The 27,385-nt window shown below is 44.9% G+C and overlaps 1 protein-coding gene across 1 annotated transcript; it reads right to left on the bottom strand.

Moving 5' to 3' along the window:
* Positions 1 to 59: 59 nt before the first annotated feature.
* Positions 60 to 27,385, bottom strand: LOC142379117 (uncharacterized). The gene is made up of 14 exons (XM_075464248.1): positions 27,217 to 27,385; positions 20,759 to 20,804; positions 17,611 to 17,758; positions 17,442 to 17,499; positions 17,136 to 17,217; positions 13,887 to 14,002; positions 13,529 to 13,697; positions 12,047 to 12,177; positions 9,273 to 9,353; positions 8,920 to 8,949; positions 4,104 to 4,172; positions 3,828 to 4,025; positions 3,102 to 3,227; positions 60 to 936 (listed from the first exon to the last, which is right to left on the bottom strand). Exons 1-14 carry the CDS (start codon positions 27,340 to 27,342, stop codon positions 811 to 813), a joined length of 1,506 nt encoding a protein of 501 aa, XP_075320363.1. The 5' UTR covers positions 27,343 to 27,385; the 3' UTR covers positions 60 to 810.

The following is a 27,385-nucleotide window of genomic DNA, read 5'->3' as shown; positions in this document are numbered from 1 at the left end:
GTAACTGCACTGGGAGCATTGATGTTGGACTGTCAGAAAAGCATTAAAGGATCAGTCTGTACACCACAGCTGTGTGTTTAATATTCAGCTCTGTGAGGGTTACAACATGTCACCAGCTTCCAGCTGAACCATGGTCACATTTACACAGAAAGAATAAAAAAGCATCTTATTATAGCATGCAGACGAGTTCTACATCAAACACTGTTACATGAGGGGAACGTTACTTGGGGCCAGGGTTACTACAGCGTCTGGCAGAATGGAGGAGACTCGAGGCCTCGCTCACTCCAGATCAGAAGGCACCAACAGTGGGTTCTGAGTTCTGTTCATGGTCCCTGCACCTAAGTAGGCTGCTTCCTTTGTACAAAGTGAAGGTCCAGAACTGAGATCCAAAAGGCAGAATGTAACTGAACCTCAGCTGAGGTAGATGGGGCCCCCCCGTGCAGGTTCTGCTTCTGCTCGGGGTCTCTTCCTGTTAAAAGGCAGTGAGGATTCTTTCTGAACAGGATGGAGGGCAGCTGTTTATGAGCTGCTATTACAGGACTCCATCTGGAATCAATGTGACTGAGCTGGACAGGCTGCACTTCTCTGTAAAGGACCCTGAGTTGACTTTGGTTGTGACCTGAACGTTTGGTGCTACATGAACAAACTGAATGAAACCGAATAGCATAAAACAGATAAATGCTCATTGAATGTGTTGATGGGATTTTTTCTGCCCCCTCCCACACCTGTGTCCACCTGTGAGCTGAATCTACTGAAGAAGAACAGAAAACACTCAGAAGCACTGTGGCATCAACATGTGGAGTCGGCACGCTACAGGAAGTTGGAGGAGTTTTGGCAGCTATTGATCTGGAACTGGTGAGCAGTTCCTTCAGAGGAGCTGAGAACATTGGTGGAGGAGGGGTCTGCAGGAGCTCCGGGACCTGGGGCAGCCTCAGCCTGTGGGTCACAGAAACAAAAAGATTCATTTATTTCTTTAAAAAGCAGTGTTTGTTGGACCATTGTCATGTAAGCACATTCCTTCATGCTGCCTCTGCTCTTCTGTACGTGTTCTCCTCGCACTCCCAGCAGCAAAGCTTTTCTGTTCCTATATAAAGAATGGCACTCTGGGGGGGTAGAGACGTGAAGGGGAGCAGCCTAAAGGCTCTAGCATGGTTGTCGCGTCTGCCAGCGCGAGCGGTGTTGATGACGTCACGATTTCCTGCCGGCTATATACGGTGGCGTGAGTCGATGTGCCAGTAGTTGCAGTTTTCTCCGTCACAGAGGTGGCGCTGCTACGTGAAGGTTACCGCTAACTACTCTACAACAACGAAAGTGAAGAAGAAAACAATGCCCCTGTCCAGAGCAGGAACACATTAATGATACTGCTGCAGTATTCGGATCTTTTTAATTTTTTAATTCAGTTAAGAGGTGAAGGTCTGAAGCCCCCGGCATCAATTCAATTCAATTCATTTTTATTTATATAGCGCGGCGGCACTGTAACACCATTCAAAGGATATCTGTTGGAACAGGGAAACACGAGTTAATGACCACAATAATGTCACATATACATAAAGAGAGTAAAGTGAGGAAAGGTGTGACAGATGAGGCCCCCCAGCAGTCTGGGCCTATAGCAGCTTAACTATGGGATGTTTCAGGATCACCTGAGCCATCCCTAACTATAAGCTTTATCAGAAAGGAAAGTTTTAAGCCTGGTCTTAAAACTGAAGGCTCTGCCTCCCATTCTACTTTTAGAAACTCTGGGAACCTCAAGTAAACCTGCAGTTTGGGAACGAAGTGCTCTGTTAGGAAAATATCTTACAATGAGATCTTTAAGATATGATGGAGCTCGGTCATTAAGAGTTTTATATGTAAGGAGAAGAATCTTAAATTCTATTCTGAATTTAACAGGGAGCCAATGAAGAGAAGCTAAAACTGGAGAAATATGATCTCTCCTGTTAGTTCTCATCAGAACTCTGGCTGCAGCATTTTGGATCAACTGACGGCTTTTCAGAGAATATGTGGGACAGCCCAATAATAAAGAATTACAGTAGTCCAATCCTGAAGTAACAAATGCATGGACTAGTTTTTCTGCATCACTCTGAGACAAGATGTTCCTGATTTTAACAATATTACGAAGATGAAAGAAGGCAGTCCTAGAAACCTGTTTTATATGCGAGTCAAATGATAAGTTCTGGTCAAAAATAACTCCAAGGTTCCTCACTGTAGAACTAGAAGCCAAGGAAATACCATCTAGAGTAACTATATAGCTAGACAATTTCTCCCTGAAACGCTCAGGTCCAAAGATAACGACTTCAGTTTTGTCTGAATTTAGAAGCAGACAGTTCTGAGTCATCCAGGTCTTTATGTCTTTAAGACATGCTTGTAGTCTGACCAACCTATTGGGTTCATCTGGTTTTATAGATAAGTACAGCTGAGTATCATCAGCATAGCAATGGAAATTTATGCCATGCTGTCTAATAATGTTACCTAATGGAAGCATGTATAAAGTGAAAAGAATCGGTCCAAGCACAGAACCCTGAGGAACTCCATGACTTACTCTGGTGTGTGAGGAAGATTCTTCATCACCACCTGGAGTCTCTGCCCTCTTCTTTGCCTTCAGGTATCTGTCCCGTAGCTTCTTCCACACATTCTTACAGAACTCTCCCTCTTTCCCCAAAGTTCTGCCCATCTCTGTGCACCAGTCTGGGGAGTTTACATGCTCCCTGTGCTGTTTCCCTGCAGTGTCGTACAGCTGCTGTACAAACGCACCTCCTGACTGGTGCACGACACCGCGCTTCGCCGCCTTCTCAAGGCAAGCGCCAGGCCTGAAACATCATTCTGACGCGTCAGCTGTAACTCCGCCTTAATGAGGTGCAGCTGCAGACTTTGGAAGGATGGAGCACAGATCTTATGATCTCTTTCTAAAATGTTTTAAAAGGAAAAATGCATCAGTTTCCTCTCTCATGAGTCGGGTTGACTTAAAAGCTACTCTGTGAAGGAAAGAGAAATGTATGAGCTCCAGGTGTGTGTGCGTGTGTGTGTGTGCGTGTGTGTGTGCGTGCGTGCGTGTGTGCGTGTGCGTGCGTGCGTGTGTGCGCGTGCGTGCGTGCGTGCGTGTGTACCTGTGGTGCAGCAGTCAGCAGGGGGTCAGCAGGTGAATAGGTCCCTTCCTCCATCTTGGTCTCCTCTTTAACATACTCCTTAGCTGCTGCAGGTGGAAGAGCGCTGTACATAACTGGAGCACAGCCCTGCACACACACACACACACACACACACACCTCAGGATTCAATGCTACCGATGACATAATTAAACACTACTGTGAGAAGATTTTAGGCAGGACAGATTCCTGAGTCAGCACTTCAGCAGCTTTTACTTTCTTTGTTTCAGTCTCTTAAAGTCGTTATTGTCTGATATTTAGGAAGTTCTAGAAGTCATCTTGTGGAACCAGCTGTCAGGGATCAGGAGGCAGACATCCTCTCCACCCTCAGGGTTAGGCTTAATGCCCTGAGCTTAATGCAGTCTGTGTTACTCTCCCAGCAGGCACCTGTGGTTCCTGACCACACCAGGAAGTCTTCTCACCTACGCCTAACTGTTGGAGGCCAACCTCCCTGAGCCTGGTTCTGTTTGAGGTTTCTTCCTGTTAAAGGTATTTTTTTTCTTCAAACTGTCACCAAGTCCTGCCTGGGCAGAACTGTTGGGTTTCTGTATGTCAGGTACCCTGAGATGCTTTGGGCTATAGAAATTAACCTAAAGTCTAAAGGAAATAGGAAATAGAAAAGAGAAGTCTCTTGGTCAGTAGCATGCAATCAACACTTTGTCAGGGGAAAGTTTTTCTGTTGGGTCATACCATTGGAGCTGTCGGTGCAGGAGGGTACTGGTTCGGTGGTGGGTAATTCCAATGTTGAGCCTGAGCAGGAGAGGTCATAGCTGGACCCGGGGGTGGATAACCTGGGTTCTGGGGTGGATAACCTTGGTTCTGGGGTGGGTAGGCTGGGTTCTGGGGTGGATAACAAGGGTTCTTGCGTGGGTAGGCTGGGTTAAAACCCTGCAGAGTGAATCCAGAGTTAGATCAGGATACATGAATACTGAGGGAGGAAAACAGGGCAAGAGGTGAAGTACTCACTGGGGAAGGTGGGGGGCCACTCCCCTGCACCGGTCCAGCAGTGGGAGGCGGTGGGTGGACTGTAGGACCCTGGAAGACACGGGAAGAAACATTGATCTCATCTGTTTTGGGTGGACAGATGAAAGTGCCAGTGGAAACAGGATGAGGACACACTGAGACCTGAACTGCATCCAGAGGTGGTCTGGAAGAGTGTGAGCCCAACCCTAACCCCCTAACCCTACCACCCTAACCCTAACCCCAACCCTAAGCCTACCACCCTAACCCCAAACCCAACCCTAACCCTACCACCCTACCTCTACCCTAACCCTAACCCCAACCCTAAGCCTACCACCCTAACCCCAAACCCAACCCTAACCCTACCAAACCTACCTCTACCCTAACCCTAACCCCAACCCTAAGCCTACCACCCTAACCCCAAACCCAACCCTAACCCTACCACCCTAACCCCAAACCCAACCCTAACCCTACCACCCTACCTCTACCCTAACCCTAAGCCCAACCCTACCACCCTAACCCTAACCCCAACCCTAACCATAATTAAACCTAACCCCAACCCTAACTCTACCACCCTAACCCTAAGCCTAACCCCAACCCCAACCCTAACCCCAACCCTAAGCCTACCACCTTTTCAGATGTTTGAGGTGTCACTAAAGCAAAAAATGTTAGCATTAAAGTTACTGTTCTGCTTGACAGGTTTCTTTGCACAAAAAGCTTGTTTTCTCCATTTTTTTGTTAAAAACAGCTGTTTTTGGTGAAACCAACCTATGTTCTACTGTCTATTACTAAAGGACTGAAAATGGTAGAAACAAACTTTTTTTTCCTGATGAAAGAAGAGAGTCTACTCTTTCTTTTGGTAATTTCGGTGTGTACATAGTCATAAGACACACTTTTCTGTGGGTCTTGGAAAATCAGTCAAAATACTGTAAAACACTTGGCAGTATGGGTCTCTCTGCACTGAAAATGGCTGGCAGCGAATGAGTTAATAACAAATCCACTTGAGTAATACCTGAACCCGCCAGCAGGGGCAGAATTTCCTTTTACAGAGGTTTTCCCTTACAAAACAGATTACATACTTACAATTTCAAACAGTATAACACTGTAACAGAAAAACAAAATGAAAAAATAAAGAATAAAAAGATAAATATCAAAATAGGAATTAAAATAAAAATTAAATAAAAATTAAATTTAAAATAAATCTAAATCAACAATATTCCTTTGAAACTTTTTGCTGGACAAACCCCTTGAGGAAGAACCCTTAGCCAACTGATAAAACCAAAATTAACAAACTCCCAAAACTCCAATTACACCCCTAACATCCACCTTCCTACTCTCACCTCTTTTTTCTCACCCCCTCCCCCGCAGCACACAACACACACCGATACGGACCCTGTGTCCATTGCACCCACTTGTAACATAAACCCAAAAATGCAAGGAGTTTCCCACGGCCTCCTGAGTTACTCCAAGACCATTCTAGCACACGCAGCAACCACCAGCCGGGTCCTGAGCGACAGTGCACCCCCTTGGCACCTATACCAAACTCCATGGTGGCTGAACAGGAGTCTGAACTGGGACGTTACATAAGAGGGGAGCCACTGAGTAAAAACTCCTAACACCTAACCCTAACCCCAACCCCAACCCTAACCCTAAGCCTACCACCCTAACCCTAACCCTAACCCCAACCCTACCCCCAACCCTAACCTTAACCCTACCACCCTACCCCCAACCCTAACCTTAACCCTACCACCCTAACCCTAACCCCAACCCTAACCTTAACCCTACCACCCTAACCCCAACCCTAACCTTAACCCTACCACCCTAACCCCAACCCCACCACCCTAATCCCAACCCCAACTCTACCACCCACCCTAACCCTAAGCCCAACCCTAACCCTTTTTATCACCAAATTACCACCAAATTGGACACAGGACTATCCTTTAGGTTTGATCACCTAAGGGGCTGCCACAAAGGAGGGCGTATGGTGATAAACAGCTATAACGCCTGCTGATGTTGTGGTACACCACTGATTAATTAGTCCTGAAATTGTTTAAGAAAAACTAGCTTAGCTTCCTGGTAGAATGGAAATGCAGCTGGCATCTCCAGACTAACAGCGTTACAAAACCTCAACAATAGGCCACAATACAGAATACCAAATTTATGAAGAGGGATTAATCGCTCTCCCAGTGTACATGCTCACAATCCTGTAAGATAACTGGCTGCTGGTTTCTATGTTCTTATGATACAGGATTACCCCACAGGAACAACTTCAGCGACCGGTTCGGCCACAACATGATGGAAATGACTGACATACAGGTATCAGATAAAAAAGCTTTTATGAAAAATGATGGCAACTTGGACACTTTTCCACTTTTGAGACAGGACCCAGAGGTTTCCAGTTTATTTAGTCTATTTTTTAATAAGTTAATAAGTTCAACCATGATTGGGTGTTATATAACCTTTCACTGAACCCTAACCCTAAGGTAACAGGACCAGGCGGTGTCACAGGACTGCATGCCTAACCCTAACCAGGGTTTACATGCCACATTTTGAAAAATTCATAATCATTTTTAATATATTTTTAATAAAGTTGAATAATTTTTCCAGGAAGTTGTTCCAGTGAGGTCTGCCTTCATACCCCTACCTTCCCTTAAGGATCACAGTACCAGCCACTAACCATAAGTCTGGAGGTCCATGCCACAATTTTTTAAAAACAAATATGAGTTTTTAATAAATGTTTAATAATTTTTCTTCTGCTCTCACTTCTTTTACAGCACATAAAACACACCTGTATGAATCCTGTGTCTATTGCACCCACTTGAAACACAACGCAGATCACACAGAGTTTCCACGGCCTCCTGAGTTACGGCACTACACCCGGCAACCACCAACCAGGTCATGAGTTGTAGCGTGCACCCCCCTGGCTCCTACACCAAACTCCATGGTGGCTTTTCAGACACGTAGGAGGGGAGCCACTGAGTAAAAACTCACAAACCTAACCCTACCACCCTAACCCTAAGCCCAGGGTTTACACTGCGACAGTCAGAACACACACTCATACAGAACTTCTTTATCTACACGCAGCACTTTTTATCTAACATACACACACCATGATGGGCATGTTGTGGACAATGTGGGGTTCTGTCATGTATGGAGGGGGCTCTGATCAAACTGTCAACTTTCCTGTTGGTGGACTGACCCCCTGAGCTAGAGAAGGACAGACTCCAACCATACAGAAAGGTAAGCTTCAACAGCTTCAATTCATCCCGGGGGTCTCCTTGAATGACAAGTGGTCACAGTGACACTTTATGTGAGGGGAACTGGGGTTTGTCCACTTGTGACCAGAACCATCAAATCAACATGAACATGACAAAAAGAACTAAAAGTCAATGAAGTGAAAGCAATCTTTCAAAATGAGAACACCAAAATAATCTGGACAAACTGAAAGGCTCAAACAAATTTGTTGCTGCTGCACGTTGAACTAACTCTGGTCAAATCTAATGTTGGGCAGAAGTCCCAGGAATAACAGCATGGATCACGTTTCCAAACACTGACGTTTTAGTTCAAATTCAAAGAAGAAAACATGTTACATGTACAGCTGAGTCAAGCTACAGGTTGTGCTGGACCCGTCCATTTAAAGGGGAAGTTGGTTTTTTAAACCTGGACCTTATTTCTGCCATAAATACCTTCATCTACTCCCCGATAACAGTTTGGTGAAAGTCGGCGTCCTTCAGAAGATATTTAGATCCCTGGAGATCTGCATATATCCATATAACAGAGAGAACAGGGCAGAGACAATACAGCCTCTGAATAAGTCTTTATTTCACCAACACTTTAAGACCAATGAATGAATGAACGCGTACTATTGCACTGTTAGCTCAGAGCTGCTGTGCTGTTGTTATCGGGGGCTATCGGGAGGCTTATGGGGGGCTTTCTACACACGCTTCTACTGGGATGACGTCATCGCCGCACACCGCTGCAGCACAGCTCATTCACTCCGGTAAGGACGTCCATCGTACTCAAAGTGGTCGTCCACGTCGGCAGAATCTGATAAATCTCCTGCCATGTTGCACAGAACCAGCAGCAGCAAACTGTGTGAAGTTAGCGACCGTCACAGAGCACGGAGTGAATGAGCTGTGCTGCTGGAACCCACTGAACACGCCACATCTCCTCCCCCTGAACATGCTGTGTGTGGAAAGTCAAACATGATGCCAGCAGCAGCTCTCACAGCCACCGTGTCCTTGTTACGAGTCCTTCTGTCCCCACACTCAGCCACATGAAAGTAAATGAATGCAAGGGGAAGAGAAAACGGACAGAACTCTGGAGCACGGACAGAACTCTGGAGCACGGACAGAACTCTGGAGCACGGACAGAACTCTGGAACACGGACAGAACTCTGGAGCACGGACAGAACTCTGGAGCACAGACAGAACTCTGGAGCACGGACAGAACTCTGGAGCACGGACAGAACTCTGGAGCACGGACAGAACTCTGGAGCACAGACAGAACTCTGGAGCATAGACAGAACTCTGGAGCACGGACAGAACTCTGGAGCACGGACAGAACTCTGGAGCACGGACAGAACTCTGGAGCACAGACAGAACTCTGGAGCACGGACAGAACTCTGGAGCACGGACAGAACTCTGAAGCATGGAAAGACAGCCACGACCATCTGAGTGCAGCTGAGTTTTCACATGAAGGAGAGATTCAATCCCAAACCACATTATTCCTACATGTGTTTTAAAAGTCTGCTTTTGGTCAGACTGACACAATATTTTTTATACTTTTATCAACCTTACATATTATATAATGTCTTACATACCGTAGCAGAATCTGGAGCGTGGTAATACACCTGCAAACAGAAAAACACATTGTCATATTAAAGCATCAACGGGCTGGACTCAGATCCCTTCAGGGCCCTGTGTGGCTGCATGTGTATTTGTTCAGTTAGAGAGTAAGGATTTAAAAAAGCATCCCAGCCATCCATCCCTGCAGCCTGCTTTACTGTCCCCATTACTCCACATCAACTGAGGACCCCCCGGGGTCCCTGTGGGTTTAATGTGGAAGCAGGCAAAGCTAACAGTGGGAGGGACCTGAGTCAGTGCAGGTGTGGGTTGGAAGATATGAGATATATGAGATAAGCATGTAAGGAAAACATGAAGAGGCCAGACTCACCTGTCCTGGTTGTCCAGAGTGGTTGTAGGGAGGACAGGGTCCAACAGGCCCACTGGTGGGAGGATGCACTGTTTCTGAGGTCTGGAGGAAAATACACACATAAGATTGAATTAGTGGTTATTTGCTGCTCATCTTCATCCAGTGTGGCATCATTGAGGTCAGATGACTCTGTCCAGTCTTCTTACACCCGTCTGTTACACAGCATGTCAGTGAGCCTATCCATTTGCATGTCACACGCACTGCATGTCACACGCACTGCATGTCACACACAGTGCATGTCACACGCACTGCATGTCACACACAGTGCATGTCACACGCAGTGCATGTCACACGCAGTGCATGTCACACGCAGTGCATGTCACACACACTGCATGTCACACACACTGCATGTCAAACACAGTGCATGTCACACGCACTACATGTCACACGCACTGCATGTCACACGCACTGCATGTAACACACTGCATGTCACACGCACTGCATGTCACACACAATGCATGTCACACGCAGTGCATGTCACACACAGTGCATGTCACACGCACTGCATGTCACACGCACTGCATGCCACACACAGTGCATGTCACACGCAGTGCATGTCACACGCAGTGCATGTCACACCCACTGCATGTCACACGCAGTGCATGTCACACACAGTGCATGTCACACGCACTGCATGTCACACGCACTGCATGTCACACGCAGTGCATGTCACACGCAGTGCATGTCACACGCAGTGCATGTCACACACACTGCATGTCACACGCACTGCATGTCACACGCACTGCATGTCACATGCACTGCATGTCACACGCACTGCATGTCACACGCACTGCATGTCACACACATGTTTCTGCTGCTGTACAGATAACAATGTACATGTATATAAAAAACATTCACAGGGTGTTGAAATGATCAAGCTTTGGTAATTCTTTGCTAAATGGTCATTCTGAGGAGTCTATACTAAGTTTGGGGAAAATCTGAAATAAACTATCACTCTTTTTCTACTTAAAGGAGAATTCCAGCCATTTGACAAACATATCCCATCTGTTGGAGACCCAGGAAAGTTTGCCAAAGGGAAAACCGTGAGAAATTTTCATGCCCGCTGTGCAAAGTTGTCCAATTGCGCTGATTTCCATGAAATCGGGCTCTTTCAGGCAAGCGTTTAACCTTTCCTGAGGCTCTTAACGTGCATCAAAATACTTTTTACCGAATTGGCCGTGGTGTCAGTAGCAATACAATTCAAGCCAGGGGTTAACCATACCATTAGCTAGCACAGACATGATACATTTTGAGATTTCAAAAACAGCGCACCTACCTCTTTCAGCTTCCGTGTTCCACAGGCGTGCGCACAAATTGATCGCCGAAGTCATACACTATAGTATTCCAAAATTGTCTTTTTGTCCACCAAAAACGACCCTCGGGAACCGAACTACACATTGCCATGTTTGTTATAGTTTCCTATCGAACAGCTGACTCGTTTCAACACCCATTTTCACCGTGATGTCATGACGTGTCACATGACTGAAGCTGAGAGAGGTAGGTGCGCTGTTTTTGAAATCTCAAAATGTATCATGTCTGTGCTAGCTAATGGTATGGTTAGCCCCTGGGTTGAATTGTATTGCTACTGACACCACGGCCAATTCGGTCAAAAGTATTTTGATACACGTTAAGAGCCTCAGGAAAGGTTAAACGCTTGCCCGAAAGAGTAGCCTGGGTGCCGGCCGAACTTAGCCCCGCCCATAAAAGTTTTGGTCAGGAAGTTCGGTCTGGCTCTGCTCAGTTGGGAAATCATTATGCCCGACCAAGAATCGGTCGACCCAATCAGATTGCCAGGACGGGCTTTATACGATGATGGACAGATGATCAACAGGGACATTATCGGCTACGTCACTAAAGAGCGCTTGGTGTGAATTCGTTTGAAACAAACATGGCTGCCGCTGGAGAGCTAGGGTGTGTAGATTCTGCCATCGAGTCTGTTCTACAGGCTCTCCACATTGCATTCATTTTGAAAGACGAACAGAGGAACACGATAAAGGCTTTTATCGATAGAAAAGATGTTTTTGCCGTCCTTCCTACAACAAGTGTGTGTCGCTTAATCTACGTCACATACTACGTTGCTCTGATTGGTTGTAGGTCTATCCAATTGAGCGAAGAGGCATTTTTTCTCCTGGTTCGGTTGAAACACGCCCCATACTCAAATCTCTATTGAGCGGTATCAGACTCACATTCTGACTAGAATCGTGAGTATGAGGTAGTCAGGCTACCGAAAGAGTCCGCTTTCATGGAAATCAGCACAATTGGACAACTTTGCGCAGCGGGCATGAAAATTTCTCGCGGTTTTCCCTTTGGCAAACTTCCCTGGGTCTCCAACAGATGGGATATGTTTGTAAAATGGCCGGAATTCTCCTTTAATTAAGCTTGAGTTCAAGTAGCTAAACCAAATGAGCCTTTTTCAGTACAGCATACAACTGTTTTTCCACTTAGTGTTTTAAAGCTGTTGGTTTCTATGCTTTTCTATGGGAGGTTAACTAACTGGATGTCACGCTGTAAGATCCCTCCTCCCCGCAGTGAGTTCAAAGCAACAGACACTGAAAAAGCTCAAGAAAAGGGCAAACACTTAAAGAAAGGCAAAAGATGGAGATATGAGGGTAGATTTTTTTCAATTCTGGAGACATGGACAAATGGCATCACAAATACCTCAGAGACAATACCCTCTCAAACAACAGCAGTTTATTAGTAAGCCCAGCTGAAGTCTCACAGTCTGCTTACTGTACCTGAAGTGTTGCTGAGGTGGTGGCTTTCTTTTTGAAAATCTTCTTCCGACAGCAGCAGCAAATCCCAGCGGGGATGCCCAGCAGTAAGAGCAGACCCAGGAGAGGGTTTCCTCCTGTGGCCTCATGGTGATCTGCAGAGGAAAAAGATCCAACATCCAACATTATCCTGATCCAGCCTCACTGTGGGCCTCACTCATCATTAGTTGTTGGGATACAGACTGGCTCAGTGCACATAAATGCTTACACATCAAATATATTTTGAACATGGAATTCTTTATTATTGGGCTGTCCCACATATTCTCTGAAAAGCTTCCAGCTGATCCAAAAGGCTGCAGCCAGAGTTCTGATGAGAACTAACAGGAGAGATCATATTTCTCCAGGTTTAGCTTCTCTTCATTGGCTCCGTGTTAACACTAATCCAGCTCCTGCTTGATCCCCAACAGATGTTTAGGAGACAGAACCTTGTGGTCATCAGCTTATCAGTGAGCTCAGGACTCACAGAGGATGTGGTGTGTGCCGAGTTCACCGTGGACCAGCAGAAAGAGCAGGGGGAAGTACACATGTACCACCACAAAGATATCCAGCAGACAGCTAGTTAATCCAGCTGCTGATTGGACCGAGGGTGCATCTCTGAAGCTGTTCGGGAAAAGTTCTGGAATAACTGAGCAAGAGTGGAAGCTAAGTGGATGCAGGCTCATTCTATCCTCCGGGCACGGCAGGAGTTTGGAGAGTTGTGACAAGGACCAAAGAATGGGAGGACTCAGATGCAGAGAGTCGCGTAATTCAAACAGGTTTTATTTAGAAATAAACAAAGGGGCTATGAAAATTACTCCTGAACAAAAAGGGAAACAAAAACTGACTACAAAAAGTTATAACAAAAATCGCTCCACACGGAGGAAGAAGAACTGTAAGAAAGGCTAAACTGAAAATCCTTAAAACTGGAGGCTATATTCTATGGCTAAGGCGCGATGAACAAAAAACACTCCTAAAACGGTTGGAGGCTATAACAATGAGCTTCAATAATCGCGGTTGATTTCTTTGACTGTGAGCTATGACAAAAGGCCTGGCATGAACGAAAGATCGAAACAAACAGGTGGACACAATCAGGAATCAGGGAAGACACTACAACATGTGACACGAGGAAGGGCAAGTGACCTGAAATAAGAGGAGAGTTACTCTTCAAAATAAAACAGGAAATCACAAGACAAAAAACAACCCCAAAATAAAACCACCTCACCGCGGTGTGACAAGTTGGACAAATTTCGTGTGTATGCATGTATGCATGACCAATAAATCGGATCTTAATCTTAATCTTAATCAAAATGTGTACAGTGACTGTTTCCAGATCTACCTAAAGCTGAGTAAAGGAGCAGTTTGACAGCCTGTTTGGAAAAGATGTGACAATGTAAATGAGATTTGGTTTATAGTGCTACAAAGTGCCCTGCCTCAGCTTTCCTACTGGACCATGAAGCGTGGACCCACCTGTCAGGTCCATCCTGGTTACAGACACAACTCTTTGCCTGCGGTCTCTCAGGGTGTACTGGCCCTCATCACTGTAGTTCACATGTCTGATCTCAATGTTCTTGAAGTGGGTCTGAACCCGGTCCCAGTAATCCGGAAGGTCCTGGGACACCTGAGCCCCGTCACGCACCTGCAAGAGATAAGGTCCTGTTACTCCGGCTCACAGCTGCATCCCTGCTCAGGTTAGTTTCTTATCAGCAAAGCAAAAAGGAAAAAGCTTTTTCAGCCACATGAGTCAATTTAGACCCCCAACCACCAGTCACCCAATCACCAGTCAAACCCCAAATTCAAACTGAATCCTTCCATTCATCCATCTTACCAACGTGACGTTGGCATCCCGTCCAGAAAAGGAGAGGGCAGCGTCAGCCAGGTCGATGCCCTCCAGTGAGATGTAGAGGCTCTCTCCTGCTACACACTTCACATAATTATGTCTGTCTGGAATGAAAAGGAACAAGATCAACACTCAACAAACTGTATGTGCCAATGCAGCCATACTCTACACTGAAATGTTTTCTCTTGGGCCCACATGGCACTGCTCATAATTCATTTTAAATAAAGACAAAAACAGAACTCGAACTATCACTGAACTATAGGACAAAACACGACAAAAAACAGGGAAAAGAAAAGAAAAGAGAAAGTAACAAATGCAAAATGGTACAGGGTCAGGGTATGCTGATTCTGAGGATCCTGGAAGTGTTGCATCCTGTGGAGACAGACCGAGGCCTGTACAGCAAGTCCAGGATCCAGTTATACAGGGAAGTGTTCATGCTCAGCAGGTTCACATTCCTTACCAGCTTTTCAGGAAGGACTGTTGAATGCTGACCTGAAGTCGATGAACAGCGAGTATGAGGTGTCACATACTCCCATACCTTTGACTTGACCCATTGCTTGTGTTCAGGGCTACAGCGTGAGGTGGCTGCCAACACAGAGCTATGGCCAACCACTTTGCTTTAACTCATCAGGCAACCAAGCATCATTGGTGCAGGAATATAACGTAGAAGTCCAACACAAGAAAGGAGTGGAGAATGTGGGAGGGGATGCATTGTCCCGTGTGTGAGGTACGGCTTTTGTGTTTTTCATTGTGAACATTTTTTAAAATATTTTTTGGGCCTTTAATGATAGGACAGTTGGAGAGAGACAGGAAGCAGGGGGGCAGAGAGAGGGGGAAGACATGCAGCAAAGGGCCGCTCGGTGCGGGAGTCGATCCGGGGCCAGCTGCAGCGAGGACTGTAGCCTCTGTACATGGGGCGGCTGCTTAACCCACTACGCCACCGACCACCCCATTGTGAACATTTTTAAAACAAACCAAAGTTTGCTTTGTTTTTTATTGAAAACAAATTGAAATTGAAAATAAATGTGTTATTAAACAGGGAGAAGCAGCATTTAGCTGTTATGCTGCAAATAAGTGGAACAAACTGCCAGTGGAGATTAAACTTTCACCAAATGGAGACATTTTTAAATCCAGGTTAAAAACATTTCTGTTCTCATGTGTCTATGCATGAAATCTGCACGATATCTTTGAACTTATCTGGACTGTTGCTTGTTTTTAAATTCATTTAAATGATTTTATTTGTTTCTCTTTATATTCTTTTATGTATTTTTAATGCTTCTTACACTCCCTGCTGCAATGCTTTTATTTTATGTAAAGCACTTTGAACTGTTTTGTACATGAAATGTGCTACAAATAAATTTGATTTTGATTTGATTGATGGGGATGTTACAACCCAAGGGTTGTATAGTATACTGTGTGTGTGTGTGTGTGTGTGTGTGTTCCTCTTAGTGCTGCAGCCAGGTGAGTTGTCCCAGCTGTGGCTAGGGTAGGGTTACCCTGGGCGACATTCAAAAGGAGGAGGAAGACGCCACTCGGGGGCCAGTGGGGCCAAGTATTGTTGGTGTGTTTGCAGTAGCTTGTGCAGTGTGTTGAGCTCGGAGAGCGAAACTCTTTCAGTGGAAGGAGGTGTAATATTGTGTTAATGTAATATATAAACGGAGACACGGCTATGACCAAACTTGTTCACTTTACTTCCAGTTCTTCTTCTACGAACACCTCAGCAGGTTCAATACACAAACACTGGTGACAGACTCCCCCTACTGGTCGGAGTCATATATACAACATACATCACAGGAGGGTGATTGTTTGCATTTTGTTTTGCTTGTTCTGTTAATCATTTCGGCTCCTGATTTTCTCAACAGGTTCCGTTAGGATTGGGTTTTTCTTTTGGGTTTTGTTTGAATAGTGTTACTATTCCTTTCAAATAAATAACTCTTTAACATCACCCATCAGTACTTGGGTACTACTACTTAAAACCATCAGTAAAGTTTTAGTAGCCGTCCTCTGTCATATCTGCACATGGCAGTGAAGAAAAGGATGATGGAATTAATTCTTTAAATCTGGTTACAGCATCCTCTGATAGACACCTTCTATATGTAAATTTCTTCTCAGAAGCTGTATAGTCAGGTAATGTAAACTCAAAGGTTATCAAAAAATGGTCAGATAAGACAGGGTTATGAGGGAACACTGTTAACTGATCACTCTCAATGCCATAAGTCAATGTCTAATATAGGACCAAGTATTAAGTGAAAGACCTAAATAATTTAGTAAATATGTGATGTTATTTTTCTGTTTTTTTAAACTTACTTGATTCAATTTCAGAAGATAAAGAGCATAAAAGGCCCTGGAATATTTCATATGCACTTTGTGTTCTATTACCTTTAACAAAGTTGTGATTGGGCCAAAGCTCATAAACAACAGGCCACCTTTATTTGGTCCGTGTATATAGATCTACACCCAGCGTGTGGAGTGTCCTCACACAGCACCTTGGCTCTGCTATATCCACTCAGTTATGGTGGCAAATGTTAGATGGTGCTGACTAAATGCAGTGGGACTCTGTCATCTCAGAGACCTCATGCTTTTTTTGGTACTGTAGAAAGATTTAGATACTGTAGTATTACCTTGTCACTTTCTGGGTCTCAATCTAAATATATGCAAATCACATGCTAGAAGAAAAAACCAGTTAATTCTACTTACCATCCTCAAACATGGTGCAAACATTTTGGTTTGACAAGACAAAGAACTGGTGGAGCCGATATGTCAAACTACTGCAGAGGGAACGGGTACAACAAGGTGGGCTGAAAAATCAGCTGAAACATCCAGACAAGAAAAAGATGTTGGGGGGGGGGGGTACACCCTGGACAGGCCGCCAGTCCATCACAGGTCCACAGGTCATCTACACTAACTGCTAAGGGCAGTTCAGAGTCACCAATTGCCCCAACATGCTTGTTTTTGGGCAGTGGGAGGAAGCCGGAGGGAACCCATGCATACCCGGGGAGAACATGCAGACTCCACATAGAAAGAACCAGCCGGGGTCAAACACCAGTAACCCTCTGCTGTGAGGCGACGGTGCTGACCACCACACCACCGTGCACCCAAAGACTGAAGTCTATCCACTGATCTAAATTGTGTACAACAGGCAAATGACACAGATTGCTCCAAGTGTGTTCAGAGCGCGGTGTTCAGTAAATAAAGGTTGTTGGTACCAGTGGCTGATATAACCCCTGGCTAACTCACATGTAACTGCCACTTTCACTATGGAGATCTCTTTATTCCAGTAGTCTCTCTGGACATACGTTCCTTGGTCCTCATACGTCACCTGACAAAAACACACAGATCACATCAATACACTGAGGATCTAGAGTTACTAATCTTTGATCTTTTGATCTAATCTTTGACCTGGAGCTTTGCTTTCAACAGACCATGGAAACCAGCATCACAGACTGAGGTTGGACAATATTTTCCATTCAAGACTGACGTCCAACACACCCACACAGAGCAAGAAACATCATTTCAACCATAGAAAAGGATTGTGATTCTGACCGCGTCGATGTACCAGCGTCTATCGCTGCCTGTGCCAGACACCCTGCCTTTGGATAACCTGTGGAGGACGAAACAAAGGCAACATTTAAAACACAGCAACGGCAGCAACACTGAGAGCAAATTCCATCTGCCCTCACTGACCACTATGTTCACACAGACTGCCTCTGACCTGTGTCCTAGCTTGTCCCAGTACCGCTGTGTTTCTCTGGAATTATCAGCTGGGGTGAACTCCAGCCTCTCTGAGGCAGAAGGCAGGTAAATCTTCAGCTGGCGACCATGTACCAGGCGTTCATGGAGGTCACGGACACCATATGACTCTGAGACAAAGGAAGGACAAGAGAGAAGTGAGACAGAATGTCAGGTACTGACGGTTTAGTAAGAGAAACCTGCCAACTATTTCTAGTGCAATATTAATAAGGACCTGGGCCACCACTTATCACCAGAATAGCTTTGATTCCCCTCATCATTCATAGCTTAGATAGAGAGGTAGAGAATGTGGAGATGCATCACGCATTGTCTTCTGGGAATGTTAGCACCATCGTCTGAGGGATGCTGTCCCATTACCTCCATTTCAATCATTGTTACCTGGTTACATTTTGTTTTGTTTAGCTAAAAACAATCAAATTGGCACTCCCATTATCCTAGTCAACGTATAGGGTCCAAACTGGGACAACCCAGTTTTTCTCACGCTCAGATATCAACACACATCATCTAGTATTGGGGGGAGATTTCAATTGCGTTCTTGACCCGGTTTTGAACAGGTCCAGGGCCGGAACTCAAATCAATATTTCCAAGTCTGGGGAGGTACTTCTGTCTTTTTTTAAATGACTACAGACTACAGGACCCTTGGAGAAGCTCTAATCCAACAACCAAACAATATTATTTTTATTCTCCAGTACACAAGTCCTACTCAAGAATTGATTATTTTCTTGTTGATGATCGATCTCTTTCTTTCGTCAAGCATTCAAAATACCACAGTAGCGTTATATCAGACCACTGCCCTCTTCAGTTGGATCTTCATATGCCTAATAGTAGCACAAAACACAGAACATGGCGCTTTGACCCATTGCTATTAACTGATGAGGATTTTACCAATTTCATTAGTTGTCAAATAGACTACTTTTTTTAAACCAATACAACTCCAGACGTGTCATATAGCATCATTTGGGAGGCGTTTAAAGCGTATATAAGAAGGCAAATCATCTCCTACTCAGCGAACCTGCAATCAATGCGTAATTTGCAACTTAGGGATTTATCTAGACAGATAAAAGATCTTGACTGCAGGGCTGCTATTAATCCTGATCCCGATCTGCACAAAGAATGTCTGTTATTACAATCAAAGTATGACTGTCTATCCATCAGAGACACAGAACAAATCCTTTATAAATCAAAGCAAACACATTACGAACACAGTGACAAAGCAGGCAGACTCCTTGCTCCTCAATTACGTTGGAAAACAGCTAAGACAGCTATCCCTGAAATTCGTATTGCACCAGACAAAATCACCACCCATCCTCAGACACTACTATGCAGATATCTATACTTCAGAGGTGAATGCTAATACTGGGGAGTTCCTGGATAAACTTGACATTCCACAGATAAGTCCAGAGGCACAAACAATTATTGATGCCCCTATGACATGCCAGGAAATCACACAAGCCATCAGCGCCTTGCAAAGCGGTAAAGCACCTGGCCCTGATGGGATATCAATTGAATTCTTCAAAACTTTTTCTAACAAACTGGCACCTAAATTAGGTTCTCTATTCACAGATATTTTAACCACAAAGAGAATGCCAGAAACAATGAATCAGGCTGTAATAACCATCCTACTAAAGAAGGGCAAAGACCCCCTAGAATGAAGTGGATACCGACCAATAAGCCTTCTTTGCTATGACTACAAAATTCTTACAAAAATATTAGCACGCCGACTGGAAATTGATGATTAATATCACCATCATCCAGACCATGAACACGATGGCCTTCCCGCTCTCCATGTTAGCTTCTTGGTGGTGTTTTTTCTTCTCTCCTTACTTTTACCGGGTTTTGTTTTGTTCTGTTTTGTTGTTGAATGTGGCGCTAAAGTAACACGTCGCTGTCGCAGACGGCTGCGCCGCATCAGTCCTGACCTGGTCCGACTCATGTGGGAATGCAGACTGAAACAGTTCCGCTGGGGAAGGGCAGTTATCAGAACGGAATGCGAGGAGGACCGTTCTTAGAACTGCTCTGTCCGAATGCGGCTTATGTGTACTCTTGGTGGGTGGGATCGGGGCTGTGTGTGTAATTGTACTCTGAAAACAAAGTGTTAAAAAAACAAAAAAAAAACAATCAACTCTTGAGGATAAGAGATGGAGAAAGAAAAACAGGAGAAAGCACATAGACCTTACTGTGAGTAACTGCTGAATGAAAGATCAGTTAATCCAGTGGTTCCCAAACTGGGGGGCACAGAGCAATTGCAGGGGGGGGGCGCACAGGTGGAATGCAAGAATGAATCAATCAATAAATGACACTGCTAGCAGAACATGGACAAGTTTTTGATGGGGCTCCCACGTAAATGCAAAGCAGAGGATGAAGCATTGCCAAATGTGCTTCCAAAGCAATTTCCTCCCATGACAAAGAAAAGAAGATATGACGACATGTATCTGGCCTTTGGCTTCACCTGCACATCGGTGGGTAATGAGGAGAGACCGCAGTGTGTTGTCTGTCTTAAAGCGCCAGCTTGTGACAGCTTGAAGCCCAACACGCTAAGACGCACAAAGACGAGCCAGTTGAGTTTTTCAGACAAAAACTGGTAAACTGCCGTGCTCAACAGTCATCTTTTCTTATGCACCAAAGGGGGGCCCAGCAGAGAAGGTTACATGCTCTGCCAGTAAATCTGGATGCGATAACACACAAAGTTCCTCTGACCGAGGGTACAGTCTGCTGCTTGTTCCAGCACTGAACCATGGCCACAAAACGCTTTTTGATTAACAGCACAGTAAAGGTAACCCTCGTCATTTTAGATATACAATCATTTCTCCTATTGAATATGTTTAAAGCTTTATTAAAATGAAAAGTATAAATTAGAGTTATGACTTCTGACTCCTAAAATCCAACCAGGTAAACTCTGAGTCTGTGTGAAGCAGAATGAAGGAAGTCATTGTGTGTAGAAGAACTAATCCCTGTTATAATGCTGACTACCTGAAAAGATTTGATTAGTTTGGGGTTTGTCTCACCGGCCGATGAAGTTGGTGGGCAGCAAGGATAATGATGTGCAGACAGATGCTTTACTTGTACCTGACTAACTGTAACTAAAGATTAGATGGAGAAATGATGCTCACCCACACTGAGAGAAGCAGCCAGCAGGATCAAAACGCTCCACATTATCTGCAGACAGGTCAGAGAGATTTTGGTTGTTAAAAGCAGAACAAACAGAATACTCCTGTAACAACACATTTAAAAGATATCCCTCAGTTTCTGCTGCATTCAGAAAGGTTTTCCGTTTCCTCGGACTGATAAGCGCCACTTCGCTGATGACAGTGTGAGCATAAAGATGAGGTAACCTCTGTCTGACAAAGTCTGTGTGTCCCATCTCTTCCATTCTGATTCTCAACCTTTCTTTTCAGACCAGGACTGCTACCTTTTAGCCCAGTTACTGTGAGGGTGCATTACTGCCTGTTAAAGGGATAGTTCTCCTCTTTGGACATGAAGCTGTATGACATCCCATACTAGCAATATCGTGCATGAACACTGACTTACAGCCGCGCCTGTTTCACAGTGTTTACTGCTCGGTCTGCACGGTCTACACCGTAACAGGCGCGGCTGTCGGCAGGCGGCAGCAGGCAGTGATACGAAGGGAGAGAAAATCATTTTTCCTGGAGAACGATTTTGTGATGCAAATGTATTACTCTGTTAAACGCATATTGTTTTGAGAAGCAAGACGTTTTATTTTTGTGGCCCCAGCCAACTAGCTGGACTACCTTCATCAACGCCAAAACGAGGCTGGAACTCTGCTCACAGGACGCAGTTCATAAATGAAGTTGCTAATGATGTTGCCACACTGCAGCGGTGGGCAGCCAGTCTCCACTTCACATCCACCTTAATGTCGGACCAGAGGGGAATCGCAGGTGTAGGGCTCATTTAAATATGATTTGCGTATTTAAGTAGGGGCGTGGACAGGGAGGAGTCGGGTGCTCCGTAGGGGTGGGCGATATGTATCGTTTGCGAAATTATCGTGAATGTTGTTTTGACGATGAGTAATTTTGCAATATCGAGATATAGGCTATATATATATATATATATATATATATATATATATTAGGCATGGTACGGTTTTGGTGGACGCCCCGCCCCGTGAGAAGCAAACTGTACGGGGTCCACGGTTTAATTTTTATTTATTTATTTATTTTTTTGTGTCCAGACGTTCGACGTTCGCATTGTAGCCCGTATGTTAGCATGTGGTTTCAATATGCGTCAAAGAAGCGAAAACGAAGAGGTGTGGCGGCGTGCACAAACACGGCAAGTGGAAGTAGTGAAGTCGGGCCGATGCTGGCAACAAAAGCATGGATCGAACGATTACGACATGCAAGCATTGCAAAACCCGTCTTGCATACGCTAGTGGAAACACTTCAATTATGTTCGGCCATTTGCGCAGACATCACCCAAGTGTGTCAGTGGAGGGAAGGAGAGGAGAGCCTGCCAAAAAGCCCTTTACACTCAGCGCTGCATTTAAACAGCCTCTGGCTGAGGACACCGCAAAAGCAAAATCAATTTCCAAAGCCATTGGTTTATTCATTGCGAAGGACATGCAGCCCTATAGCGTGGTGGAGGCTGAAGGCTTTAGAAACATGTTGGTGCTGGAGCCACGGTATGTCACTTTTTTCCCATTTCTATTGTGGTTGTCCTGTAGATGCCACCAGATCGCAGCAAACATTCCTGACACTTTTTTTGAGTAATAAATGTAAAACATGTTGAAATCATCCATTGTCTTCCCTCTTTCTCTCTCAAAATACTAGCTTTCTGGTAGTAAAATCTTTTCAGCGATTATTACAGTGTTCCACTGGTGTAATGGTGTGTATTATGGGGCTAAAAGTTAAAAAAAGTAAAAAAAAATAAGAAACCGTACAAAACTGTAAACCGTAGACCTCAAACCGTGATACACACCGAACCGTGAGTTTTGTGATCCGTGCCACCCCTAATATATATATATATATTTTTTTTCAATCGCCAAAAATCAATAAAGTGCGGCGCCAGTGGTCCTCTGCCCTTACCACGGCGCCATGCCCTGCTTTGAACACTCTAATTTTTTCAAAGTAAACGCTTCGGACCCCGCGGGACACTCAGCTAAGAGCATCGAGGGGGCGCCGAGAGGCAGGGGCTGGGACAGACGGTAGCTCGCCTCGCGGCGGACCGTCAGCTCAATCCCAAGATCCAACTACGAGCTTTTTAACTGCAGCAACTTTAAGATACACTATTGGAGCTGGAATTACCGCGGCTGCTGGCACCAGACTTGCCCTTCAATTGATCCCCATTAAAGGATTTAAAGAGTCCTGTATTGTTATTTTTCGTCACTACCGGCTCCCCGAGTCGGGAGTGGGTAATTTGCGCGCCTGCTGCCTTCCTTGGATGTGGTAGCCGTTTCTCAGGCTCCCTCTCCGGAGGGAGAAGTAGCCTGAGAAACGGCTCGAGGTTATCTAGAGTCACCAAAGCGGCCGCGGCACTCGAGAGACACCCGCATGGGTTTTGGGTCTGATAAATGCACGCATCCCCGAAGGTCAGTTTGCATGTATTAGCTCTAGAATTGCCACAGTTATCCAAGTAACGGTAGAGCGATCAAAGGAACCATAACTGATTTAATGAGCCATTCGCAGTTTCACTGTACCGGCCGTGTGTTCTTAGACTTGCATGCTTGTGTTCATTTTATTGTGATCTTAACCCTCTGGAGTCTAAGGCCTTTTCAGAGACTTTGAGGCAGTTGTCACCACCTTGACATTTTCAAGTATTTCAACTAACTGTAAACATCTATGCAAAAGTGACATATATGGTTGTATTCGGAAAAGCCTAACAAAAAACAATATGAGAGTAAAGTGAATGTAATACAAACAAGTTTTAATTAAATTGAGGGGAAACACAACTGTACAAAAAAATAAGTTTTAGAGGTCTTCAAACAGTGCAAGAAAACACACTATAAATATATCTAGCCAAGACTTTTGAAGGTTGAACCTTGTAAACAAAAGTGTTGGCTGCATAAAAGTAAAAAGTGCAGTCAGAAATGTTTTTTTGTTTTCACACAAACTGTAAAAAAGTTTTTGTAACTCCAGTCAGTGTCTCTGAGAGTTGAATACTAATTAGATGGGTGTGTAACACCCCTGATTCCCCCCACCCCCCTGTCACTCTCCATGTGATAATTGTCTGTCACTGGCAGGACATTGCTGCCTTCCCCCACATGCTGGCTGAATGGGGCGTGTTCTCACCTGTGAATAGCCACTCAATCACCTGGTACTTTACATGTGAATAGCGATAGGTGTGGCCGAGGAAGCTGCTGCAGTCTGAGAGTACAGAAAATCCAAAGATTTCTGTTCACTCTCTTTAAAAAGGGCCAGCTATATAATTTATTTTAAAATATATATATTTGAAAACTAGAAGTTTCAAGGTTTTTAATGGTGTCACTTATATGTTTCAATGACAAAAACTCACAGAGTTACAGATGTGTTTTTGGAGATGTGTCAAAAATGCCCACCGGTGGGCTTTAGACCCCAGAGTGTTAAAGCAAGTTTTATTTTTTTTTTTAAATATCGTCAAAATATCTTTATCGTGAAAATCCTAAAAAATATCGAGATATTTTTTTTTTGCCCATATCGCCCACCCCTAGTGCTCCGACATGTGCGCTCAATTCCACGTTGATCGGAATGTACAAAGGAAATGTCCCTCCCATCCTGCCCTCCGCTTGGGCTCTTCTTCTTCACTCAGGCTTCCTGTGTTCGCTCAGAAAACTTTTCAACAGTCCAGTTTCCTGTTGCAAAAAGCTGTTGCATGGACAGTTTTTTCATGGCTTTTAAAATAGCAGGGAGCTTGTAATTATGACGCAGTGTAGTAGTGTCCATCAGAGTTCCAAACAGGCAGCTTGTATTACAGTGTATCCAGGGAAGCTCAACTGAAATCATCATAAAATAAGATGCATGAAACTCCATAATTTTAACTACTCATTGATGATCTGACTGATTAAAGCGGCAGTAGGCAACTTTTTTTTAGTCATATTAGCTTGAACTGTCATGGGATTCTGGAAGTAGAATATTAAATAGGCTGTTTAGGAAAAATAACGAATTCTGTAGCTCCCTCTGAAGCCTGTAATCATGCTTACAAAAACCGAGCGCTCCCGGCTGTTTTTAACCAATCAAGTTACGGTGGAGGAATCCTACCTGTCAATCACAGCTTGTGCACACGCTGCTGAGCGTGAGTCTTCCCCAGCTTGTGTGCGCTCACACTGGTGTGAACTCACGTGCACAACCTCGTCCACAGAGGGGGAGGGGTTTGGGGGGCGATTCGGAGCTTGTTAGAGGTTGGGGGAGGGACCTGAAAGTTGTATCAGTTCGAATTTTCCGACTTTAGACTCGCAATTTTGAAAACTTGCCTACTGCAGCTTTAAAGGCACAGCCCACAAACACACACCACAGCCAGAAGCCAGCTTTGATATACAGTAATTATTAGGGCTGGGCAATGATTGAAATGTTTATTCTAATTAATCTCATGATTTCCCTGATTAATCACGATTAATCACATTTGTACGCAGAATCCAAAAATGAATTCAAAAGTAGCGTATAGCCTTTAGCATTTAGTTTTATTCTAAATGTGCTGCCATATGAATGAAAGTGCCATAACATTTGTTGTGCAAACACACTTTTAACATCAGCATCTTTCTGTAGTTTTTATGTAGAAGCCTCGCTCCACTGTCTGTTTCCTTGAATGACTTGCTGCTATCAGTTGTGTGTTTTGCCTTTAAGTGATATTTTAGACTGGAACTACTACGCTGAGAAGACAATTCAACTTGGCAGAGTTTACAGATGACTTTGGTTCTGTCGACTCCGCCGTCTGGAAGAACTTTAAAATGAAAATGGCCGAGTACCCTTCTCCATGTTTGGTGGATCCGCCGATTACTTTCTTTTCCTGTTCCACAGCAGACAGCAGCAGACTTTTACAGAATAAAAGCCTGTGAGCAACAGACTTTTAAATTTAAAAAAATAATAATTAATTTTAAATTTAAAATAAATAAATAAATAAAACCTACATTAATGCGCAATAAAATATTTATCAGCGTTAAAAACTTAACGAGTTAACGCGATAATAACGAGTTAACTCGCCCATCCCTAGTAATTATACAGTTTAATGTGGCTATTACACAATGATCAGATCAGCTCCAATAAATATAATCTGTGAGAGTTATTCAGTGCCAACAAAGCGTCTATAAGACAATGTGCTGAGGAGAGTGGGACTAGTGAGAGACCCCACCCTAGAGGTGGACCCAACATCTGTACTGCTGATCAGGGCTGCTAATCACTATGTTTCAGTAATAACGGGCTGAGCTGGTTCATGTAGCATGTGCCATACAACACATGCACAGAGCAGCGAAGGTGTGATTTAGTGATGGGGGTCTCCCAGTAGTAATGAGCATGAAATGTGGGGAGCTGAGAATTCAAGTGGCCCCTCACACCAGTGACCTGAGCCCAGTGACAGGTGGACTGATGGATGGAACGAGGGCGGGGGCGGGGGAAGCACGCGCACTTATCAACGATTACGGGTTTGGTTTGAAGTTCTTTTATAATAGCATGCAGTTATAAGAGAACTGGAATGGATGAACCCGGCATCTTCATTGTTAAGAAAATGTAACTTTGATAACTAATAACAAGCCATTTAGGGATCATAACAGCATCATTTGTAGCCTTGGATGTGTCGTTTATTCAGCAGCGATACTGAACATGTCCAGGCACAGCAGCTAAAACACACCACACATGGAACAAAGGAAAGGCTGCTCATGACTCAGGGCTCTCATCCATAAGGTCACTGTGGGCGTTCAGAATGGCCAAACCTGTTAGTCTCTCCTGCTTCATGGAGCTGCGCAGGCTAAAGCATAGATCTATGCATTCATTATGGGGAAGAGAGAAATGGAAGTCGGGAAGTGGGTAGGGAGCAGTGGCGGGGTGGGAGGTAACATGTGTTATGCCGAAAAGTGCATGCCTGCCGACGCCTGAGGCAACACTGCTATTTTCAGCATGGGGTGGGCTGGGGGGGTGGGGGATAGCCTCGCGGCGGCAGCTACCGTCATGGGGGCTGAATAGAAAGATTGATTTAATTGATTAGATAAGATTAGATAGACTGATTTATTGTTCTCACCGTCAGGGACGAACAGCGCGAGAGGCGTGGCCGCGTGCACAAAACCGGTCCGATCCCTCGTTCTCCAAAGCTGACGCCCTCCCTCCACCGTGCCCACGCAGCGCGTTCACTCACTAAAAGAAACTTTGAAGGATGTGTTTTTAGCGTTTTAACGCAAATACTGAGGAAAACACGCACGCGACTGTACTTTACATCACCGTAACATCCAGAAACGAGCTGAAGCCCGTGTTCTCCACACAGAGCCCCGGAACAGAGCCCCGGAACAGAGCCCCGGAACAGAGCCCCGGAACAGAGCCCCGGAACAGAGCCCTGGAACCCGGCCAGCCCTCCACCTAACCGGGCTGCTTCAGAACAAAATGTGTCTGGAACTGACGCCATTAAAGGCCGTTCCCGCCCGTTCATCGTCACTTACCCTCTTGTGTGGACAGCACGCGCACTTGAGACTCGTTCCACAGCCAGAGATAGTCCAAGCCAAACTGAGCTGGCACGAGCAGAGAGAGAGGCAAGACGTGCTGCCTTCACGTGCTGTGGGAAACATTCTGCTGCCGAAAGGACCGGAGCACACCGTGTTCACCTGTGAC

The sequence above is a fragment of the Odontesthes bonariensis genome, chromosome 4, assembly GCF_027942865.1.
Source record: "Odontesthes bonariensis isolate fOdoBon6 chromosome 4, fOdoBon6.hap1, whole genome shotgun sequence".
In the NCBI taxonomy this organism is placed as follows: Eukaryota; Metazoa; Chordata; class Actinopteri; order Atheriniformes; family Atherinopsidae; genus Odontesthes; species Odontesthes bonariensis.
This window is presented reverse-complemented; position numbering and strand designations above follow the sequence as displayed.